Genomic DNA, 25033 nt, shown 5'->3' with positions numbered 1-25033 from the left:
TTTTTTTTTTTTTCGGTCAGGCCACTGAACTTAGAAGCAGGCCAGGCCAGTGTTTCTATTTGCACCAGCGCAATAGTTATATAACCTAGGTGGGGAACAACCAGGAGATCACTGCAACTCACACAAGTTGGAGAACTATCTCTCTCTCTCTCTCTCTCTCTCTCTTGCTCTCACACACACACAAAGGGAGCCGCATGTGATTGGTGGAGGCGGGATCCTTACGAAAAACTACTAATCATTGACACATGCTAGCCTGTAATAATCCCCCCCAGAAAAATGTACTTTGCATTTGATATATTGCAAATATATGCCATCACACACACTGGCATTTAAAGGGTTAGAATTATAAAATGAATATGTGGTGTTATGATCAGGGCTGAAGTTGAATAAAATATTGTATTTATCAATTACAAAAAACTGAAAATCCATAAAAATCTGTGTTGTTGCTAATCATACATATGCTAGCCTGTTTTTTAACTAAGTTGTGATGCCATCACAAACACTGGCATTTAAAGGGTACAAATAAAAAAAATGCCTGCACCAGAATGCAGGAAATTAAGTCTTTGTAACAAAGAAATTCCTGGTGGGGGACCCCCAGACCCCCTGCTTAAAAAGTGGCCTGACTGGGGCTATATTTTGCACTATATTTCCTGGCCTGAATGATTTCCCCAGTCCGGCCCTGGTTAAAAGCCTCCAATGCTTATTAGTGTGTGTGCGTTTGAACGTTTGCATGTTTCAACCATACATTTCCATTTAAAATAATTTTTTTTACCTCCTATAATAGTGGGGGTCGCGGCTCTCTGACACCGTTTTTTTTGGGTCGCGGCCTGAAAAGTTTGGGAACCCCTGGTCTAGCCTGTACCCCCCAGACATGTTGCTGGCCCCGTCAAAACAGTATCCTATCAGCCTCTCCATGGGCAGGTCGAGGCGTAAAAGTATTTTATACACAAAAACAGCGTCTCGGCTGTTGTGTCTGGGCCGGGCATTGTAAAAACCCCAAAAGAAGTTCTGAGCTTCCAAGTTGTCATCGGCTAACTGTATATTACATGAGAATTGTTCTTTTCCAGTGAGTGACATCAGTGGTTCCGTCAGCGCTCAAGCCAAAGATTGGGCTTTTGGATGCTTTGCCTCTAATATCATGGGCAAGCAGCTGTAAGATTTCGTTTTGGATGTTGTTGGACATCCAGTTGTCTCTCTTTTGGAGCCAATTCTTCAACTCGGGATCAGACTCGGTGCGCACTCTTTCCATCATGAGCTGCCATAACACCCCATCCCTATTTGCATCACCCCTCAGTGGAAGCCCCTGGCGCCCGAGGGGGGGTATAGGGGAACAGACTCAGGCCCTGTCCACACGAGAGTTTGGATTTAATATGACCGAAGTTTGAAAAAATAAAACTCCGTCCACACGGTGAACACAGGTGGACAACCGTGTATAACTGCGTACTCACGGGCAGAGCTGGAACCCAGCAACCGATACATTTAGTACAATGTAATACAATGCCAAAGCAGTAGGCGGCGATGTTGTTCAGACATGAAGGCCATTTCAACCAATCAGAAAAGACTGAACGCTCACTAAACTTCCTGTTGGGTCGCGATCTGCCATTAATTTACTGAAAAAGAAGAAGTAAACTTCCTGTTTAGAAGCACAGCTGGACCCTATTGATCATTTTGCCAACGGAACATATATTTTCAGCAAAGAAAGAAACTGCAATAAACAAACGGATACATTCACTGTGTTCTGCCTCTCATTTTGTTGATGAAACAAAACCATCAGCAACACAATTTACCACCAAGAGCGGATAGTTTAGTCTCACAAAAAAGATCTCCGGTGTTGTTAGCTACATGCTAATGTCAATGGCATTCTCTATGTATAGTATATAGCTTAAATGCTAACGTAATAATGTAACGTTAACGCTAGTATAATGAATGGATGCAAACGTTATTTAACACATTGCAGAATGGGTACAATACAATACGGCTCAATACAAACAATTGTTAAGGGGATGCAGTCTGGACTGGGTTCCTTATAACAATAACTTGACAACACATGAGTTTAGTTTAGCTGCAGCTACATGTTTACTCTGAGCGTCAACAGACATCAGTCGATCACAACACTCTTCAACACAGACGATACGTTTTGAACAAAAGTTTGTTACAATCATTTTCATATAACGCTACTTGGGACTGCTGTAAACACTGGTGTAGTTGGCTCTGCTCTAATCTCTCTACCCCGCGGTCTGCCGTGAACATGGGGAATAATTGCGACAGCTCTGCTGTAAACACTGGGAATAACCTCGGTTGCTATGCCCACACGCAACTGCAAAACCGCACAACTCCACCCTGGCCACCGGTTTCAAAGACCGCGGTTGCAGTGTAGCAAATCCCCGGTTGTGTGTGGCCGAACAGTGCAACTGCGCACATACAATCACGGTTACATTAAACCCAGCGTTCGTGTGGACGGGGCCTCAGTTAACTCTTCAATACCTGATGCTGAGGCTGAACCTGTCGTCTCTGTCTCTCTCTGACGTTTATCAGATTTAGTGGGACTGTCACTGGGACCGGCGGGACGTTTCGAAAATAAATCTGATATTTTTCTTTTCTGCGAGTGAGACATTCTGTGCTAGCAAAGTCTGACTACTAGCTCAAATCGACTGACTGCGCAAGCACTGTATCACAGTAGCTCAGTGGTTCGTGGCGCGTGGGAAGGGCGGGAGACAGGAGGTGAATACAATTAGTTGTTTCACCTGTCATTCAATCAGTCTGTGACAGTCTGTCATCACTCGAAAATCTACTCGTTTTACACGTATGATTGTGTACATACAGTAGTGTAATGAATGAATGAAAACTTTATTTAACAGATTGGAGAATGGCTACAATACAGTACGGCTCAATACACACAATATTAAAATGGTGACGTGCTTTGAGCAGGATAAACTTATAATATACAGTGTTACAGTTATACAGTTACAGTATATACAAATATATAAATACTGTCATAAAAAAAAAATATATATATATATATATATATATTTTTTTTTTTTTTTTTGCAATAATTGAGAGGGGGTGCTGCAGCACCCCCCGCACCCCCCCTTCCCGCGTCCCTGCTCACGGACGGATTTATATACCCTTATATATCCTTTTGGTTTGGGAAAACTCTAATTGTGGTGGAGGGTATTGTTTCTTCTACCGGAGTACCAACATAGTCCAGCACTGTTTCAGTGTAGCCATTAGTATTATCTGTGTTCTCACAAAACACGCTCCAGTCTCCAGTAACATGAGCAAGCACACACTCATGCTGCACACGCCCACACTTATGGCCACTAAGGAAAGGTCACTTTAAAAATAGTATAGCATAACCTGAGATTGTATAAAATATGTAAATAACTATGTACAAATACCGATATGCCCTACTATGTTACTTGTTTATTGCACAATGTTGTTTTATTGGATTATATTATATGTTGTTACTACTGTATTGCACATCGTTGCGGGCAAGACCACCCGCATTTCATTGTATACTTGTATGCCGTGACAAATAAAACTCTTGACTTGACTTGAGTCTGTGCACGCGAGTGCCTCTTGCAGTGTGTTCTCCAATTCCACAGATCAACGCTTCGCTTCTCGCGTTACTACGGCAACGTGCTCGAGACTTTGTCTGTATTTTGGCATAAGAAAGATGGCGTCGTGATCAGGTTTACCAAATGGGACTACGAGCCTGTGACTTGTACCCGTCCTTAAATTGCGAGTAGCAGTGGTCTAATATATCCTTGCCTCTGGTGGGACAAGTCACATGCATGCTGATGGAAATTCGGCAAAACCTTTTTACTATGGTAGTAAGTCATACTGGCCAGCAGCGTAACTAGTAAGAGTAGGTAAGGGATATGTACAGATATAGTATCTACAGATGTGAAAAAAGGATGATATGCAGGTATGTACAGACAGATGTGGATAGATACAGTATATGTAAGAATAAATATATACAGTATATACAGCATTATTGTACATGCTATCATACAGAGTTATATGGATTATATGCATGTGTATAAGTAGGTATATAGAAGGATTATAAGAGCAAAATGGCTGCCGTATGAATATGGTCAATTCATTGCCATGTGGTGGACATGACACAATACCCCCTCAGGAACTAGAACGTATTGTTTCCTTATCTTATAAATATTATAAAAATTATATATCTTATATATCGTATAAATCGTATACACCCTATATATCTTATATATCGTATAAATCGTATACATCCTATATATCTTATAAATATTATATATCTTATAAATCGTATACATTTTATAAATATTATACATCTTGTAATTATATAGATATTTTATAAATATTATAATTATATCTTATAAATATTATATATCTTATAAATATTATATATCTAATATATCTTATCTATCCAATATATCTTATACATCTTATAAATCATCATCAATAATGTTTTTCCTGATTGTTATGTTTGTATTACCTGAGCTGGTGAAGGTCCAGGAGACGACCGTGATCAGACCATAGAGTGCTAAGGCCACAGCAACCATCGCCATAGAGTCTTCAATGGATGGAGGGTTGACTCCTGAAAGGGAAACGGAGAGAATTGAAGCCCTGGGTTGATTGAATTCACTTTCCTCAGTGTAGAGACAGGTGTCTGAGATGTACGTACTCTGTAACAGGCAAAACGCCCAGTGAATTCCAGTCCCAATACATTTCTGTTGAATTTGGCAAGCACCCCTCTGGCAGGTGCTACATGACACAGGGCCACCAAAGAACAATATATACAGTATATATATTTTTTTTCATAATAAATCTATTCATAAAAAAAAATTACGGAAATTTAAACATATAACCCTCCCCCCCCCCCCCCCCCCCCCCCCCCAGCTCAACAGCCCTCCCCACTCAAGCCCCCAATCCTGTGATGTATGTATCGTCTGTCTCTTACCTCTGTGATGTATGTATCATCTGTCTCTTACCTCTGTGATGTATGTATCATCTGTCTCTTACCTCTGTGATGTATGTATCGTCTGTCTCTTACCTCTGTGATGTATGCATCATTTAAGATTTAAGATTAGTTTACAATGCAAATTAATGAACATCATTTACACGAGTGTATGCATAACATCACAGCATGATAAGGACGTAAATATGCCGGGAATAGCACAGGGCTAATTTCCACCCGTAGTCCTAACATAAAACAAACACAAAACGGACCATACATCGTTCATTCATAAAAACTGACATCACTGACATGACCACACTTAACATGACATTCAGTCAGTACAACATCACTAACATCCCTAATGAGTGCATATTTGGCTGTCTAACAGCCATTTCCTGAGTTGGCCCCTAAAGGTGGACAGGGTGGTACATTCCCTTAAGGCAGTGCTTCTCAAACTTTTTCTGTCAGGCCCCCCTTTGACGGACCAAAATATTTTGGCCCCCCCCCCCTCGCCCCAACAAAATAGTCATGAAATGGGCCATGTTTAAATTTATTGAAATAACACCAATATCGTGACCTTTCAAATTGGCCCTATATTTTGTTTTCAGAGCTGTCATGGATGAAAAGCCAGCTTCACACAGATACTGTATGTGGTGCTGAATGGTATCAACACCTTAACTGCTGCATCATGAGATACTTGGTACTCAGCACCACACTCTGAAACTAGCTCTCTATGTGGTATCAGATGAGATTTCAAAGAGTTCTTCCAAGAGTTTGGATGGAGATGTGTCAGGATTGGAAGCTTTGTCTCAATGTTGTCTGTAAAGGTTTTTTTATCCAGAGTAACTTGGTGATCCTTTTGTGTTTTATTAAATAATGATTTTCAGATTTTGAGAAATGGTATTTTCATGGAGAGCAGTGCAGCTGCAACAGATAGCACTTTAGTGATAATTTTCTGTAATTAAAAAAAAAAAAAAAAAAAAAATTATATAAATCTCAAGGCCCCCCCTGTCATGCCTCTGCGCCCCCCCTGGAAGGCGCGCCCCCCACTTTGAGAAACACTGCCTTAAGGGGACCGGAAGGCTGTTCCATGTTCCACTTCCCTTTATCGATAGAACATTTTTGCTGTCTCTGTGATGTTTGTATCGTCTGTCTCCTTCCTATTTTATTTATACATTTTTTGTGTCCTTTCCCCGTTACCCTTGGAGACGTCCTCTTGTCCTCTCGCCAGGCCGCCATTTAAATAAAGGTTAAATAAAAATACAAATATATATATATATATATATCCCGTGTTCTGATCCGGTCAGACGAGTCCTTGACCTCCTCACCGCTGACGGTGAGCGTGACGCTGGCACGACGGGTGCCCCCGGGGTGCTCCGCCACGCAGGTGACCTCCCCGCCCCGGCCCAGTGCGGCGGGGTCCAGCTCCAGGCTGGTGCCCTGGCTGTAGGTCCGGTCCCACGCCCGCCTGTGGCCCGTGACGCTGCCCCGCCCCAGGGACCGGACCCCCCCGCCGTCGTCGTCGGCTCCTCTGAACTCCCAGCTCAGCTCCAGGGAGAGGGGGGCGAACCCCCGGGCCTCGCACTGCAGCGTCACCGCCTGGCCCGGCACGGCGGGGGGGAGGGGCGAGGGGTGGACCGAGAGGGAGGGAGGCTCTGGGGGGGGGGGGGGGGGGGCATAAGAAGAGAAGAAAGAATGTATGAGGCATTAAATGGTATTAATTGGTAAAGGCATATCTGGGAATTTTCATTTTCCGGCATTTATTTTCCTTCACCAGTCAGTTGTCCCATAAAAAAAGTTTCCAGATTTATTGCTCAGCTTAGATAAACGGCGCTTATTAAAATTGCTAATATTTGTCATTGAAACCATTAAAACCAAGCCGAAACCTTGTCTCCACAATGTGACAAACTGGAGACTAGCAGACATACTGTCTTTGCCTGCTAATGGTACAGAATTTATTAACGAACAATAACACTATGTAACAACCATCAAATGCACTCACAGCACACACATCCACACGCACACACTCACTTTAAACATACAACTCACTGCAGCACCCCACTTTAACCACTTTAGTACACCTAAGCACACTTTATATTTATTGGTAAAGAATTTGCACTACAACCCATACCTCATTACACCTTACTGTAAAGTGTACCTAAATTGTACCTCACCCCACTTCTGCTTTGCACTGTATAGTATATTGTATGGTAACTCAGTTACTTCTACTCTACATTGAGCATTGTATATATGTATATACTGAACATTTTTGTCTACGTACTTGACTTCTATTTATACTTGCTATACTTATTTTATACTTATCTATTTTTGCCTAGCACAGTCTCTGGAGCGAAACAGCAAGAAGCATTTTGTATAAAAGTATTCTGTACTTCTGTATGACAACTAATAAAAAAAACTTGAACTTGAACTAAAGAACAGGCAAATACTGGATACCAGATGGAGGTTGTAGGATCAAGATTCTGGAAAGTGGGCATCTCTTCAGTTACATAGGTAGGACATTATTGTTGCATTTGTTAATCTATTGTAACATTCATACAGTCATACCATGTAAAACATTAGGTTAGTATAGGTAAGTTATCTCCTTCATATTATAGTTGATATGGTGCTATATTCACCTATTGTGCTAATCTTTATTTCTATGTTTCTCTTTTCAGGTAGAGCCCGCCCCTTCCTGTAGAGTCTCCTGAATGCCTGCTTGATTGACTTGATATAAAAAAGTTTGAGAACAGGCGGCTGGGGTGGCGCAGCGGACATTGCGCTCGGTCACCAACGCAAGAGACACCGGGTTCGACTCCGGGCTGTCGCGTTGCCTCCGGCTTGGGCCAGTCATCATACTAACTCAATTGGCGTTAGCGGGTGGAAGTCGATGGGTGGTAATCTGGACGTTGTAGACAACGACTCCTACACGTCGGTTGGGGACGCCTGCACAGCAGAGACAGGAAATGGCGGTGGGTAGTGTGAGCCTCCCACACGTTACACCTCGCCAATGAGAGTCGGCGCTGGCAGGTGAAAAGATGTGACTGGCTGCCTCCTCGTGTACCGGAGGGGACACGTGATGCAAGGCTTCTATCCTCCCTACAACCGGCCAGTGGGGGGCATATGCGAGCAAATGTTCAAGACAGGGGAGGGAGAATTGGCACAGCGGGTACTTGGGATGGGAGAAAAATAGAAAAAGAGGAGAAAAAGTGGATTAAAAAAAAAAGAAAAAAAAATTGAGAACCCCCTGTTCTAGAGACGATACCTTTAACCCACAGGATTCAGGACACGGGTCTCCTCTCACCTACGACCTCCAGCTCCACGGTGACCTCAGCCAGCACGTAGGGCAGGTACACGGTGCAGATATAGGTCCCGGAGTGGCGCATCGGTGGCCCCCCGAAGGAGCAGCGAGTGCGTTCCCGTCCTCCTGTGCGCGGGCGGTGACGTCCAGGCTCGCCCCCGCTCTTCTCCCCCCCCGCCCTGCGACAGGCGTCGGACTGACTTGCCGTCGTAGGCCAGGATCAACCGCCCGTCGCCCCTGGACTGGTACCGCCACTCGATGGCAAAGCCCGACCCGGAGAGGGGAGAGGCGGCGTCGACCCAGAACCCGCAGTCCAGCAGTGTGGGTTCACCGAGTCTGGACCGCACGGAGACGGTTCTGCTGGAGACACTCAGGATGACTGAGAGAGAGAGGGGGGGGGGGGTAGATTAGATTATTGAAATGTATCGTCATCATCATACAGCACAAGTACAGTACAACGAAAAGAGATTTATGAGTGCAAATGTAACAGTAAAGTGCAATAGTAATATACAATGTACAGGTGATTAAACTGGTATAAAATATATAAATGAGTACTACTACTACTACTATTGAGTAATAGTACTAATCAGATGTATATGTACAGAGTTGTAGTATTAATATGTACAGTGATACAGGTATAAAGACACTATGGTAGTAACTAGTAAGTCATATTGGCCAGCAGTCTAACTAGTAAGAGTAGGTAAGGGTTATGTACAGTTATAGTATCTACAGATATGTAAAAAGGATTATCTGCAGGTATGTACAGACAGATATATATATGGTAAGAAGAGGGAGGGAGGGAGGGGGGGAGGGGAGGGAGGGAGAGAGAGAGAGAGAGAGGAGAGAGAGAGAGAGAGAGAGGAGAGAGAGAGAGAGAGAGAGAGAGAGAGAGAGAGAGAGAGAGAGAGAAGAGAGAGAGCGAGAGAGAGAGAGAGAGAGAGTCACCCTGATGAGAAAGAAAACGCCAGAAAATGTCCAATTGGCAGACCAGCAACAAGCTGCAGAGTGATTCCAGACTGATTACCATTGAGTTCTTTGGTTGCCGTGGCAGCACGCATGACACTGAACAACACCAGCTGGTCGTCGAGGCCCCGCAAGGCAGCCGAGAACCAATCGGCTTGCAGGTACACAGGGCTGAGGGCGGAGTCTGTGAGCGAGGCGGCCCAGCGGACGCTGGAGGGCTGAGGCAGGAAAGGACTGATCTCACAGTCTGGCTTCTGGAGGGAACCTCTGGCCGGAGGAGGGAGGAGTGGCAGAGGGTGGCAGCAGGGTCTGGGGCAGAAAGAGAGGTTGAGGTTCTCTGGAGGGCAGAGGGTGGCAGCAGGGCAAGCCCGGATTAACGACCGGGTCGTTTGGGCCGCGTGTACCTGTTCCGCAACAGTAAGTGACTTCCGGGGTAGGCCTGATTGGCCCCGACAGGCACGTGACGCGGCAAACTCAGGACGCGCAACGAGGCTGCTGAGAGCTGTCGCGCGGAAATAGGCTGTCTATTGCCATTCTCTAACACAAACTCTAACCTTAACCAGCTCCTTAACAGCGCCTAAACTTAACCGTTCTAACCTTAACCAACTCCGAAACAATGCCTAACCTTAACCTTAACCTTAACCATGCCTAACCTTAACCATAGAAAGAATATTGCCATTCTCTAAGACAAACTCTAACCTTAACCAGCTCCTTAACAGCGCCTAAACTTAACCGTTCTAACCTTAACCAACTCCGAAACAATGCATAACCTTAACCTTAACCTTAACCATGCCTAACCTTAACCGGCGAAAGAATACACGTTAAAAAAAAAAATCACGTTAAAAAAAAAGATTTGATGGGATTCGAACTCACCAACAACGGACCGCAGGATCGCAGGACCGCTGCTCTGCCAGGTGAGCTATAGCGCCGATATGAGAGTCATGGCGTATTTGGACGGTTACGTAATTCCGTAAGCTCTGCCGCTCGGCTCCGCGGTAGCGTGCCGCGCGCAGAGAAAGTTGCGCGTCACGTGCCTGTCGGGGCCAATCAGGCCTACCCCGGAAGTCACTTACTGTTGCGGAACAGTTACACGCGTTTGGGCCGCGGCCCGTGGGCCCGGCCCCGAGCTCCCCCTAGTGGCGAGGGCCTCCAATTTTTTTTTTTTTTTAAGATCGATGTCATACTGTGACACTGAAATGAAAAAATATTTCATCAACTAAAATATTTAGTCAACAAAAATATTTCATCAACTAAATACAGTTTTTATTTGATAGATTTTCCACAAAATCTGCTTGGTAAATGGTAAATGGCTGCTTTTTTATATGGTGCTTTTATCCAAAGCGCTTTACAATTTGTTCCTCACATTTGACCCGTTCACTCACACATTCACACACCGACGGCGGAGGCGACCACGCAAGGTGCCAACCTGCTCATCGGGAGCAATTAGGGGTTAAGTGTCTTGCTCACAAGGACACATCGACACGCTGCCCGGGAGGAGCGGGAATCGAACCGGGAACCTCCGGATTGCCAGGCGACTGCTCTACCTCCCGAGCCACTGTCACTTGTACAGAAGTATCACCCAGAATACTTTCGAATAATTCTGACACGACTGTTCAGACATTAGGCTGCATCACAAAAAGAATCAGACCTGTATCTGATGTAGGACCGGATTATGAAAGTGGCCCCAAATTAAAATTGAAAAGATCAGATTCCATGTGATTTGTGCTGCTCACTGTTGTGAAGAAAACTGGTCACATTATGAGCAAAGAAATCAGATTCGGGGCCACTTCTTTGTATTTTATTTTTTTATTATCTTTATTCGCTTTTTTTCTGGCCACGCAGGACAGACAGCTTTTTCTTGGCCACGCAGGACCGACAGAGGAGAGAGGGATAAACGGGAGGAGAAGAAGGGAAGACATGCAGCATATGGCCACCGGGTCTGGGAAACGAACCCGGGATGACCGCTTCGCGACTCAGCGTGCTATGTGGTGTGCTACTGGAGCGCCCCGGATTCGGGCCTACTTCTGCCTGCAGTGAGAACGTAGCCAAAGGCGGGGAAATCTGTGTCGTGTTGCAATTATTCAACAGACGCTTCAGTTATTCAACAGATGCTTCAGTTATTCAACAGATGCTTCAGTTATTCAACAGACTCACACGCTTCAGTTTTAACATGGTCTGTTCGCTCTACATCTTCAGTTTTAACATGGTCTGTTCGCTCTACATCTTCAGTTTTAACATGGTCTGTTCGCTCTACATCTTCAGTTTTAACATGGTCTGTTCGCTCTACATCCTCAGTTTTAACATGGTCTGTTCGCTCTACATCTTCAGTTTTAACATGGTCTGTTCGCTCTACATCCTCAGTTTTAACATGGTCTGTTCGCTCTACATCCTCAGTTTTAACATGGTCCTGTGTTCGCTCTACATCTTCAGTTTTAACATGGTCTGTTCGCTCTACATCCTCAGTTTTAACATGGTCTGTTCGCTCTACATCCTCAGTTTTAACATGGTCTGTTCGCTCTACATCCTCAGTTTTAACATGGTCTGTTCGCTCTACATCTTCAGTTTTAACATGGTCTGTTCGCTCTACATCTTCAGTTTTGACATGGTCTGTTCGCTCTACATCTTCAGTTTTGACATAGTCTGTTCGCTCTACATCTTCAGTTTTAACATGGTCTGTTCGCTCTACATCTTCAGTTTTAACATGGTCTGTTCGCTCTACATCCTCAGTTTTAACATGGTCCTGTGTTCGCTCTACATCTTCAGTTTTAACATGGTCTGTTCGCTCTACATCTTCAGTTTTAACATGGTCTGTTCGCTCTACATCTTCAGTTTTGACATGGCCCTGTGTTCGCTCTACATCTTCAGTTTTAACATGGTCTGTTCGCTCTACATCTTCAGTTTTAACATGGTCCTGTGTTCGCTCTACATCCTCAGTTTTAACATGGTCTGTTCGCTCTACATCCTCAGTTTTAACATGGTCTGTTCGCTCTACATCCTCAGTTTTAACATGGTCTGTTCGCTCTACATCTTCAGTTTTAACATGGCCCTGTGTTCGCTCTACATCTTCAGTTTTAACATGGTCTGTTCGCTCTACATCCTCAGTTTTAACATGGTCTGTTCGCTCTACATCTTCAGTTTTAACATGGTCTGTTCGCTTTCGCTCTACATCTTCAGTTTTAACATGGTCTGTTCGCTCTACATCTTCAGTTTTGACATGGTCTGTTCGCTCTACATCTTCAGTTTTAACATGGTCTGTTCGCTCTACATCTTCAGTTTTAACATGGTCTGTTCGCTCTACATCTTCAGTTTTAACATGGTCTGTTCGCTCTACATCTTCAGTTTTAACATGGTCCTGTGTTCGCTCTACATCTTCAGTTTTAACATGGTCCTGTGTTCGCTCTACATCTTCAGTTTTAACATGGTCTGTTCGCTCTACATCTTCAGTTTTAACATGGTCTGTTCGCTCTACATCTTCAGTTTTAACATGGTCCTGTGTTCGCTCTACATCTTCAGTTTTAACATGGTCCTGTTATACAGTAGAACCTCTCAGGACTAACCTGTTATATAGTAGACCGTCTCAGGCTTGACTTCTGCCAGAGCGAGTTGTTGTCGTTGACCAGCCTCCTGGTGGTGGGGGACGGTCCTGACATGAAGCAGGGATTTCTCCTGACTCATGCGGAGGCCTCCACCTTGACCTCTCATCAGCCAGCACTCCAGCACAGGACAGGTGCTCCCATAGCCTGGGTGAGGGAGGGAGGGAGAGAGAGAGAGAGAAGGCGGGAGGGGAGAGAGAGAGAGAAGGAGGGGAGAGAGAGAGAGAGAGAGAGAGAGAGAGAGAGAGAGAGAGAGAGAGAGAGAGAGAGAGAGAGAGAGAGAGAGAGAGAGAGAGAGAGAGAGAGAGAGAGAGAGGGGGGGGCGGGGAGACAGAGAGAGAGGGGGGATTGAGAGAGAAAGAGAGAGGGGGGGACAGAGAGAGGGGGAGACAGAGAGAGGGAGGGTGTTGAGATAATTGTTCTCATATGTTGAAAATGGGATCATATTATGTTATGGTTGTTATGTTTGTGTTAAAGTGAGTAGCCTATACGTTCATGCCTGTGTTGTATTGAAATGTGGTTCAACTCTATTCTAAGTCTTGTGTGTTTTGTTCTTGTACTTGCAGTACGTAAATACATGACGGTATGACGCAGTGGCGGGAAGCCGAGCACGTATACCTAGCTGTCAGCGGTCATCAGTCAGCTGTCAGTGCGCACAGGGGTGAAAATGGTGTGTCACAGCTGGGAGTGTTTGTGGTGTTTGTAATGGAGGAGAAGTTTGGTTCACTTGTTAAACTATTCACATAAAAGAAACAAAACGGATCAGGCGTTCTTTATGTGGATACATATATGATAAGATATTAATCTTGATGACGAAGAAACAGAACCCTCTACATTGAGCATGGAGAGCGAAGGAACACGAAACTATACAGAGGGGCTATGATCTTTTGACAAACTCCTAATTTAATCTTGTCCTTGAGTGAAATTTGATTTCCCTTATTAGCTGTCGGTTAGTTGGTCAACAATAATTTGCGCTTGTTAGTAGAAATATAACAAACAAACACTCCATACTAAACCGGCATCTTATCTACTCTGTCTCTCTCTCTCTTTGACTGTCTGTATGTCTGTCTCTCTCTCTTGTATGACAAATGACACCAGCAGACAATAGCCTGACGTTATACAATCAACACAAAGCTCTTACCTTTCCTGTGCATTTGCTTCTCTTGTTTATAAAGCAACGTTACATTTACATTTAGCTGACGCTTTTCTTTTATCCAAAGCGACTTACAACTTCTGTACGACAAGTCATCAGGAAGGGCACAACTCTATCAGCTGAAACAATGTGCATCAAAGTGTTCAGACTTGAGTGCTACAGTGTTGATTGTATGTAGTACAGTAGTATATTAGGAAGAAGGTTCGTTTTGTTCCCCCATTTCAGATATTGATTGAAGAAATGCCTTTAGTCGACGGCGAAAGATTGGTCGGGTTTCGGCACTACGTTGAACAACAACATCGACTAACGTTACTTACATTGGACGAAGTAGAACAACGCGATCAGGGAAAGCTTGTAAATTGTAGAAATACTGCTCATGTTCTAGAATACAAGGGAAGATAAATAGATCCGGATCTCCCTTCAATCCCCTAAATAAATTAGTTTTCACTTTCACTTCACGCGTGTTGTGTGTCGATATAGACCACTGCACTTCCGCGTTACATTGAGCTCATGGGAGAGAGAGCGGGGGGGAGGAAATGAATGGATGTGGATGATAGCCTTGACATTAAGTGGTTGTAGCTACGGCTGTGGGGGTGCTGGAGACATGATCCAATATAGACTCTTATACACCGGAGTCTCCTGAACACGGAGAGACCAATCCCAAGTCGATCGGTACTTTCTTGGCCGAGCTATAGTCACCTTTCCGCACATACTCCCGAACTCCGCATGCGCAGATTGATAAACTAGAACTCTGGACATTCCAGAGACTCCGTGGGCAATCTGCGCATGGGGAGGGAGTTCGGGAGTAGGTGCGGAATTGTGCAATAATACTAAATAATAAAATAGACATAATAAACAGGTAATAATATAGACATAAAATAGGCATGATAAAATAGACATGCTAAAGTCCTGAGATAGTGCAATACAATGTTAGCTACGGATTAAGGCACTGGGTCCTCAAAACCTATAGAGAGGCCTTTAACATAGAACTGGAGAGCATGGACTGGTCAGATGAGCTCATCATATGTATATACTCTCTGTCAGGATCTATGGCTAACAGTACTGTATATTTGCATATCATATATTTCACAAATGTAACAGTACTATATACCTGTATGTCATGTATGTCCCTATGCCATAAATGTCATGATGTCATCATGTATGTTGTTGTGTATGTCATAAATGTCACTATGAATTGAAAATGGGGGACCCTGATGTAAACAAGACAAACGTCTTTCTCTGGTCTGCATCCCCTTAACGATTGTGTGTATTGAGCCGTACTGTATTGTACCCATTCTGCAATCTGTTAAATAAAGTTTTCATTCATTCATTCATTCCTATGTACACTATACAATATACAGTTTTTACTCTATATCCTTATGCTATACTTGCTATTTACTCCTAAAACCCACCTCACCCCTGCCCATTTTGACATCCTAGGATGGCTTAGAGTAGACGACAGAGTACAGCAGCTTGCAATGGGCCTTGTCTACAAGATACACTACACCACTAAGATACCCATGTATGATACATGTCGAAATACTTCCCAAAGGTCAGTGAATTCCACGACCACCACAACACCAGAGGGAGTTCCACAAATTGAGAAACCCATATCTAGAAGCTGAATAGAATAGAATGATAGAACTGGATAGATAAAACAATACTTTACCAATCAAATCTAGGTCTGTGTTTCTCAGAGCAACAAGTTGATTGCTATATCTTTGTTTTGAATCTGGAATGGGGAGGATCCATTACAATGCCTTCCCCAGAGGTCAAGGCTACTTCCATCTACTTCACAAACCCTTTATGTTGTTAATGTACAGGCAGGCAAACCCCTGTTATATATACATTGTGCATCCCCTAACTTTCACTGTGGACTGTGTAGATCATGGCAACATAATTCATGTAAAACAGTCCTTTAGTCCCAGTTCCTTTATACATGAGAAGAAAGAAGGTAGTCTCTTTTTCTTGCATTTTTAATGATTGTTAACTTAACACATGTTCCTCACCTCACTTACTGACACAGCCAAACTAATATGACGAAGATTATTTGTGTTTGAAATCATCTGGGTGCCAAATCTGGGGTCTCGCTCCATAGACAATGAATGAGGCTCTGAGTTTGTGAGGTCATCAAAATTTGCGTGAGTGAGAGTGAGTTTATGTGAAAGTGGCGTTTGTTTGCAAATACGTTTGCAAATACTGACTGAACTGGCCCATGGCACAGGAAGAACTGCAATGGGTCATGTTTCTACAGAATGAGGGGTTGTCTCAACACTGAGATGTTAAATATCTACATTGTTGTTACAGAATGAGGGGTTGTCTCAACACTGAGAACGTGTTAAATATCTACATTGTTGTTACAGAATGTTGTCTCAACACTGAGAACGTGTTAAATATCTACATTGTTGTTACAGAATGAGGGGTTGTCTCAACACTGAGAACGTGTTAAATATGTACATTGTTGTTACAGAATGAGGGGTTGGTTTAACACTGAGATGTTAAATATGTACATTGCTTTTACAGAATGAGGGGTTGTCCCAACACTGATATGTTAAATATGTGCATTGTACCTTTTCTGCAGTTCAGCTGTGACAAGAAGGCTCCCTCTTGAAACCAGCCATTCAGAATTGCAGCCACAATGAATCTGAATCTGAATCTGAATGTCTCGACAACATTGAAAATGAGGGTGACCTCAATTGTCCTTTCGAGAATAAATAAAGGTTTGAATATACTGAATATTCTCAATAACGTGCGTGTATGTGTGTGTGAAGATATCTTGATAAAATGTGTCTGTATAAGATGGCGCACGTAAATCTTCTCTTTTCTACCTAAAGTTGTTAAAAAACAAAACTGAAACAGAGGTATAGAGGCTGCTAGAATGAGAACAGAACTGAAACAGAGAGGTATAGAGGCTGCTAGAATGAGAACAGGACTGAAACAGAGAGAGAGGATGATAGAATGAGAACAGGACTGAAACAGAGAGGTATAGAGGATGATAGAATGAGAACAGGACTGAAACAGAGAGGATGATAGAATGAGAACAGGACTGAAACATAGAGGCTGATAGAATGAGAACAGGACTGAAACAGAGGTATAGAGGCTGCTAGAATGAGAACAGGACTGAAACAGAGAGGTATAGAGGCTGCTAGAATGAGAACAGAACTGAAACAGAGAGGTATAGAGGCTGCTAGAATGAGAACAGGACTGAAACAGAGAGGTATAGAGGATGATAGAATGAGAACAGGACTGAAACAGAGAGGATGATAGAATGAGAACAGGACTGAAACATAGAGGCTGATAGAATGAGAACAGGACTGAAACAGAGGTATAGAGGCTGCTAGAATGAGAACAGGACTGAAACAGAGAGGTATAGAGGCTGCTAGAATGAGAACAGAACTGAAACAGAAAGGTATAGAGGCTGATAGAATGAGAACAGGACTGAAACAGAGAGGTATAGAGGCTGCTAGAATGAGAACAGGACTGAAACAGATAGGTATAGAGGCTGCTAGAATGAGAACATGACTGAAACAGAGGAGTATAGAAGATGATAGAATGAGAACAGGACTGAAACATAGAGGCTGCTAGAATGAGAACAGGACTGAAACAGAGGTATAGAGGCTGATAGAATGAGAACAGGACTGAAACAGAGAGGTATAGAGGCTGCTAGAATGAGAACAGGACTGAAACAGAGAGGTATAGAGGCTGCTAGAATGAGAACAGGACTGAAACAGAGGTATAGAGGCTGCTAGAATGAGAACAGGACTGAAACAGAGAGGTATAGAGGCTGCTAGAATGAGAACAGGACTGAAACAGAGAGGTATAGAGGCTGCTAGAATGAGAACAGGACTGAAACAGAGAGGTATAGAGGCTGCTAGAATGAGAACAGGACTGAAACAGAGGTATATAGAGGATGCTAGAATGAGAACAGGACTGAAACAGAGAGGTATAGAGGCTGCTAGAATGAGAACAGAACTGAAACAGAGGTATAGAGGCTGATAGAATGAGAACAGGACTGAAACAGAGAGGTATAGAGGCTGCTAGAATGAGAACAGGACTGAAACAGAGAGGTATAGAGGCTGCTAGAATGAGAACAGGACTGAAACAGAGGTATAGAGGCTGATATAATGATAACAGGACTGAAACAGAGGTATAGAGGCTGCTAGAATGAGAACAGGACTGAAACAGAAAGGTATAGAGGCTGCTAGAATGATAACAGGACTGAAACAGAGAGGTATAGAGGCTGCTAGAATGAGAACAGAACTGAAACAGAAAGGTATAGAGGCTGATAGAATGAGAACAGGACTGAAACAGAGAGGTATAGAGGCTGCTAGAATGAGAACAGGACTGAAACAGAGGTATAGAGGCTGATATAATGATAACAGGACTGAAACAGAGGTATAGAGGCTGCTAGAATGAGAACAGGACTGAAACAGAGAGGTATAGAGGCTGCTAGAATGAGAACAGAACTGAAACAGAAAGGTATAGAGGCTGATAGAATGAGAACAGGACTGAAACAGAGAGGTATAGAGGCTGCTAGAATGAGAACAGGACTGAAACAGAGGTATAGAGGCTGATATAATGATAACAGGACTGAAACAGAGGTATAGAGGCTGCTAGAATGAGAACAGGACTGAAACAGAGAGGTATAGAGGCTGCTAGAATGAGAACAGGACTGAAACAGAGGTATAGAGGCTGATAGAATGATAACAGGACTGAAACAGAGAGGTATAGAGGCTGCTAGAATGAGAACAGGACCGAAACAGAGGTATAGAGGCTGCTAGAATGATAACAGGACTGAAACAGAGAAGTATATCAGCTGATAGGACTGAAACAGAGAGGTATAGAGGCTGCTAGAATGAGAACTTATTTTTTTTGCAGACAACTTAAAATACATGTTTAGAAGACCTCAAATACCTATATTAACTTGTTGAAAAGGACAAATATGTCTCCTTTAAAATGGGTGACATCTCCCTTTAATGTAGAGTCTATTTGTGGAAGTCTATGAACTGAAACCTAATTAAAATATGACACATCTATGACAGTAGCTTCCTTTCCCTATCGTTTGAACAGGCATTTTATTGTATTAAATCAATTATAACTTGACATGCCTACAAAATAGCATGTTATTTGGCATACGTTAATTGAAAGAATGACTAACAGGATTATTATGATTATTTTTATGATGATTATTATGATTATTATTATATCCTCCTCATTCTTTGCTGGGTCCATTATTCACAAGACCTCTCAAAGTCGGAGTACTTTGTGAATATGGACCCTGGTCTCGTTCATCAATTGAATGGCCACTAGATGGCGACAATCACCTTCCTGGCAAAGGTGCACCATGTCTACTGCTGGAGTCACAGGATGGCACTATAATATTATGACACACAGATGAAGCATTGTCCTTATATAATAGACATACAATTTAAATTATATTGTACAAAAGTTAGGGTACAGACTAGGGCTGTCAAGATTCATTTTAATTATTTAAAGCATTAAAATAAATTAATTTAGATTATTACATGGCGTTTTAACTAGTGCTGTCAGGCGATTAAAAAAATTAATCTAATTAATTACAGGATTTGTAATTAATTAATTAATCTAATTAATCGCATTTTAATTAAGTCCACACACCTGCCGACGCCAGAGGAGCAACAGAACAACTGCGTCTGCATTTGATCTCGTCTTGTCGATGGTGAATTACGTATATTGTTAGTAAGTTAGCCCTGTAATAAGCGGGATAATGTATATACTCGGTCATTGTTGCAAAATAATTGACCTTAACTGCGTTTAGAACACAGTCTCTGTCAATTATTTTGCAACAATGACCTCGTAGCTATACATTATCCCTTACTTAATCTATGGAGTGAAAAAATCTTCTATTTTAGCGCCGCGGATATAAGAAAGAGGTCTAGCTGAGTCAATGTTGATGGTTTTGTTGAACATTTGTATTTCACAGGAGAGAAACTGTATTCAAAGAAAGCTATTAAAATAGTCTTTGAATTTAAATATACTTTCTTTGTGTTGATTTTACATTAATTCCATGATTTTACTTAAGTAAATATCTGTTACAAGCTTCGGTCTTAAGTAGAAAAATGCTATTTTTTATCTAGATTAATCTAGATTAATTACAGAAAATTGTGAGATGAATTAGTTAATTTCTTTTAATCTATTGACAGCACTAGTCAGCACAGACCCTCACCCTTAATTATATTATTTATTTATTATTTATTTACACTCTCATATTTTTATATTCAGATTACCTATGAATGAATGAATGAATGAATGAATGAAAACTTTATTTAACAGATTGCAGAATGGGTACAATACAGTACGGCTCAATACATACAATTGTTAAGGGGATGCAGACCTGAGAAAGACGTTTGTCTTACCTATGCATGTCTTTATGCTACTACCCTGCCCATACCTGTACCTCCCCTCCCCCCTCCCACATGCTGCTATGATGCCTGAATTTCCCCAAGGGGATCAATAAAGGAATGTCTTATCTTAAAGTTAAATTGATATCTTGAATGAAAAGAATAGCTGGGGCAATGTGGTAAAGAACTATGATATAATCTTTGCCAGACAGGCAGATGGACTCCCCTCTTTGGTATTGATTATAAACTTAATCCTTTACTATAAAATAATCCTTCAAATAGACCCTCCTTCATTGAAAGTAATCTTAATTCCGAGACAAATTTAGGTTTCTCTACTTCAGGGAAACAGCCTTTGTAGCTTCTGACGTCCTAATCCAACCTGTCTCACCTGTTACTCCTGTCTCACCTGTTACTCCTGTCTCACCTGTTACTCCAGCTGTCTCACCTGTTACTCCTGTCTCACCTGTTACTCCTGTCTCACCTGTTACTCCTGTCTCACCTGTTACTCCAGCTGTCTCACCTGTTACTCCTGTCTCACCTGTTACTCCTGTCTCACCTGTTACTCCTGTCTCACCTGTTACTCCAGCTGTCTCACCTGTTACTCCTGTCTCACCTGTTACTCCTGTCTCACCTGTTGCTCCTGTCTCACCTGTTACTCCTGTCTCACCTGTTACTCCAGCTGTCTCACCTGTTACTCCTGTCTCACCTGTTACTCCTGTCTCACCTGTTACTCCAGCTGTCTCACCTGTTACTCCTGTCTCACCTGTTACTCCTGTCTCACCTGTTACTCCTGTCTCACCCGCCGTTACTCCTGTCTCACCTGTTACTCCTGTCTCACCTGTTACTCCTGTCTCACCTGTTACTCCAGCTGTCTCACCTGTTACTCCTGTCTCACCTGTTACTCCTGTCTCACCCGTTACTCCTGTCTCACCTGTTACTCCTGTCTCACCTGTTACTCCAGCTGTCTCACATGTCTCATATTTTTTATATTCAGATCGAATTGTATTGCCTATATTTATGTCTTTGTATACTATTACCCTGCCCATACCTGTACCTCCCCTCCCCCATGCTGCTATGAATTTCCCCAAGGGGATCAATAAAGGAATATCTTATGTTATCTTGCATGGAACATAGAAGTAGATGAGTCCCATCAAAATTCAGTAAATTATCATAAGGTAACTAAAGTAAAGGGACTTTTTCTTTTTTCCTTTTATACACAAAACAAGACAAACACAATACAGTAATAATAATAATAATAATAATAATAATAATAAACAAGACCTCACAATACCATAACAATAATAATAACAACAATAATGACAATAGAAATAACAAATAATAAATACAGAACATAAAATATATTATATTATAATTATATTATCACAGACACCACAAAATACTTTTTTGGTTATGAAATATTGGAGAGTCGACGTGCCATGCAGCACTTAACAGCACAAGACCTCTGTACATTACGCCATGTTTGAATCACATGGGAGATGATAGGACCATATTGCAATTGTCATTTTGATAAAGGGGTGTGGAGTATACTATATCTTGTAATCTTTGCAGTAAGACTGCTGTAACTTGCAATTTCAGGATCAAACCAGCTTATCAGGGGTCTCAGCGAGAAGGACCAGAAGTATAATTTAAAATCGGGGATTGCTAAACCCCCATCCTGTTTTCTACGTTGACTGGTGGTTCTTTTGGTTCTTGGACGTTTGTTGTTCCAAATAAATGATGCAGTAGTTGATATACTGTGTACCATAATAGTAATACCGTAGTATAAATTAAGCAGTTAATCACTAAACCTTGATGAAACACATCACTTTAAAACCTCCTGGGTCTCTCTCTCTCTCTCTCTCTCCACCTTGAGCTAAGACAGAGGGACAAGCCCACCTCAATTCATATGTAAATCAGTCTCGATGGTCCTGTTCCTCCTTTGAGAGTCTAATGAAGGGCCCTCGCTCAGATGATGCAGACATTTACAACACGTTTGCATGACTCCATGATGAGCGTCTGGCGTCTGAATGATGCAGGAGGGTTCAGCCCCTTTCGGGTGGACGATCTCTCAGTATTGGCTGAAAGAAGGAGCACGTTCAGTGCTAAGACTCCCTAGAATCCTAGATGTAGCACAGGAGCGTTTTTTCCCCCCCCCGTAGCCGCATTTCTGGCAAGACGCTCTCTGATTGGCCAACGCCTGTTTGGTTAAGCTTAGGCACTCTTTCGAAGTTGGTTATGGTTAGAGTTTGTCTTAGAGCATGGCGATGGAACGCCAGGTAGTTTGCAGGCTGTTCGACGCGGAAATGGGCAAAGACACAGCTCGTCACGCGATTTGGCAAGCATGTCAGTGGCCAATCAGAGAGCGTCAGTCAGTGGCCAATCAGAGAGCGTCAGTCAGTGGCCAATCAGAGAGCGTCTGCCAGAAATGCGGCTACGGAAGAAAATAACGCAGCACAGGAAGTCCTTCATTCAGACCGCCATTAGACTCTAATCATGCATCACTGTGCCTCACTGCATCACCGAGCACAGCGTGATTTCTCGGAGAGCTCTCTGATTGGCCGACGCCTGTTTCTACACTGGTTAAGCTTAGGCACTCTTCGAAGTTGGTTAAGGTTAGAGTTTGTCTTAGAGCATGGCGATAGAACGCCAGGTAGTTTGCAGGCTGTTTGGCGTGGAAATGGGCAAAGACACAGCTCATCACGGATTGGGCAAACGCGTCAGTGGCCAATCAGAGAGCGTCAGTCAGTGCCAATCAGAGAGCGTCTCTGAGAAATGCGGCTTGGTTTTGTAAGCACGCCCGAGCACAGGGTGACAGTAGTCCTTTTGCGCAATCTGATTGGCCACTGACGTTTCTGGTCATGTGACATGTGTGCCCAATCGTGTGACGGCAAGTTCTTTGGACTACTGGAAGCTTAGGCGCTCTTTCGAAGTTGGTTAAGGTTTGTCTTAGAGCGTGGCGATAGAACGCCAGCCCTGATTCCAAACTCTAACCTTAACCAACTGCGAAAGAGTCGCCTAAGCTTAACCAGTGATAAACTAACGTTAGGCGTTAGGTCGTTTGCAGGCTGTTCGACGCGGAAATGGGCTAAGACACTGCTCGTCATGCGATTGGCGCACATGTCACATGACCAGAAACGTCAGTGGCCAATCAGAGCAACGCGGAAGGACAACTTGCTTGTGGGAAGTATAGACGCATCCGGGACCGTATTTTATTCCTTATTCTATTTTATTCTTATTTTTAATTATTATATTCTTATTTTAGTCCTATATTGACTACCTAAATGTTTATTGTTGTTCAATGTGAGCGATCTGTAGTGCCGAATTTCCCTCGGAATTATTAAAGGATTTCTATTCTGGGGGGCGGAGCTGAGCGATCATGGAGTAGACGTGTTTCACATGAGCTCCCTTCTACCGTGCTGAATATACGTTTCTCCCCATTAGTCTTTATTTTATTTTTATTTGTTTTTTATCTGTTTGCTAGGTCGTCGTGTTTAGTATACATTCATCGACTTTTTTCGACTTTCTACGATGGCGGGGGTGGAAACCAGAGCCATGAAACCAGGCGCCACAACCAGCAAGCCGGCACCGCCGAGCCTGGCCGCACCGTCTCCCGCTGTCGGGGAGTTAAGCGAAGCTGTGCTCTTGGTCATGACCAAGCTACACGCAGACTCTGAGACACGCATCGCTGAAGCACAGAAGAAAGTGTTGGCGGATTTCTGTATCAGCCTCCGTCGTGAGATATCAGAAGAAATACGGCTGGCGGTAGTCCCGCTGACAGACAAGATGGAGACGATTCACGCTGCCTCATCGGCTAATGCTAACGAACTAGCCATGCTAACAACGGAGGTATCATCACAGTGTGAGAAGATGGCGGGTCTTGAATCCGCCCTGCTGGCTAGGCAGGCTGAAGTCAACAAACTACAGTCAGCAATGGAGGAGATGCAGTCCCGGGATAGACGCCACAACGTCAGGATTGTTGGAGTACCGGAGACCAGCGGTGAAGGCCGTCTCTCTGAGACCGTGCCCGAACTGCTGCAGAAGATACTAGGGACGGACGTCCTCCCTATGCCTCCTATCTGTGAATCGGCCTACAGAGCGGGCAGGTTTTCTCCCGGCGTGAACAAAGAGCCGAGGCCCATCGTAGTCAAGCTAAACAGACTCCAGCAGAGAGAACTCATCATGCGGTCGGCTCGTACCAGAAGGGGTAATCTGAGGCTTGGCGATCACAAAGTGGCCATTTTCGAGGACTTTACACCGGAGGTTCAAGCACAGAGAGCCGAATACAAGGTGGTCCTGACTAAGCTATGGAAACTAGGCCTGAGGCCCACGTTATTCGCTCCCGCGAAATTATCTGTGTTGGAGAAGGTCGGTGGTCAGCGTTTGTTTTGGTCGTTGGCTAAAGCGAAGGAATATCTCGCGGAGACACCCGAGTCTGTTGCTTGATATCTATGGAGGGTGAGTGACTTGGCGGTTTGGGCCTATATACATTGATTAGGTAGACTATTCACAAACACTTGCTGTCATGCCCAGACATGCTAACTGTCCTCTGCCCATCCAACTAGCGGGGCTTCCCAATGACTTCTGTTACTTGCTAAAGCTGACCTCATGGTCGTACTTGTGTATCGCCTCTTTGGAAGCTAACGAGCTAGCTGAACAATGTACATAATAGGCTAACGTGCTATCCGGATTCATCACTAGCTT

General features: G+C 43.3%; 1 protein-coding gene across 1 annotated transcript in view; it reads right to left on the bottom strand.

Annotated features, from left to right (window-relative positions):
• tapbp.1 (TAP binding protein (tapasin), tandem duplicate 1) overlaps positions 1-25033 on the bottom strand; it is a gene marked incomplete at its 5' end in the record, with an annotated part of 45281 nt that overhangs the window by 2388 nt on the left and 17860 nt on the right. Inside the window, 7 exon segments of the mRNA XM_084327041.1 lie at positions 4484-4585; positions 6274-6600; positions 8247-8331; positions 8333-8622; positions 9268-9486; positions 9489-9515; positions 12764-12946. Of these exon segments, the coding sequence (XP_084183167.1) occupies positions 4484-4585; positions 6274-6600; positions 8247-8331; positions 8333-8622; positions 9268-9486; positions 9489-9515; positions 12764-12946 (1233 nt within the window).

Source organism: Notolepis coatsorum, assembly GCF_963971535.1.
Source record: "Notolepis coatsorum genome assembly, chromosome: 13".
In the NCBI taxonomy this organism is placed as follows: domain Eukaryota; kingdom Metazoa; phylum Chordata; class Actinopteri; order Aulopiformes; family Paralepididae; genus Notolepis; species Notolepis coatsorum.
This window is presented reverse-complemented; position numbering and strand designations above follow the sequence as displayed.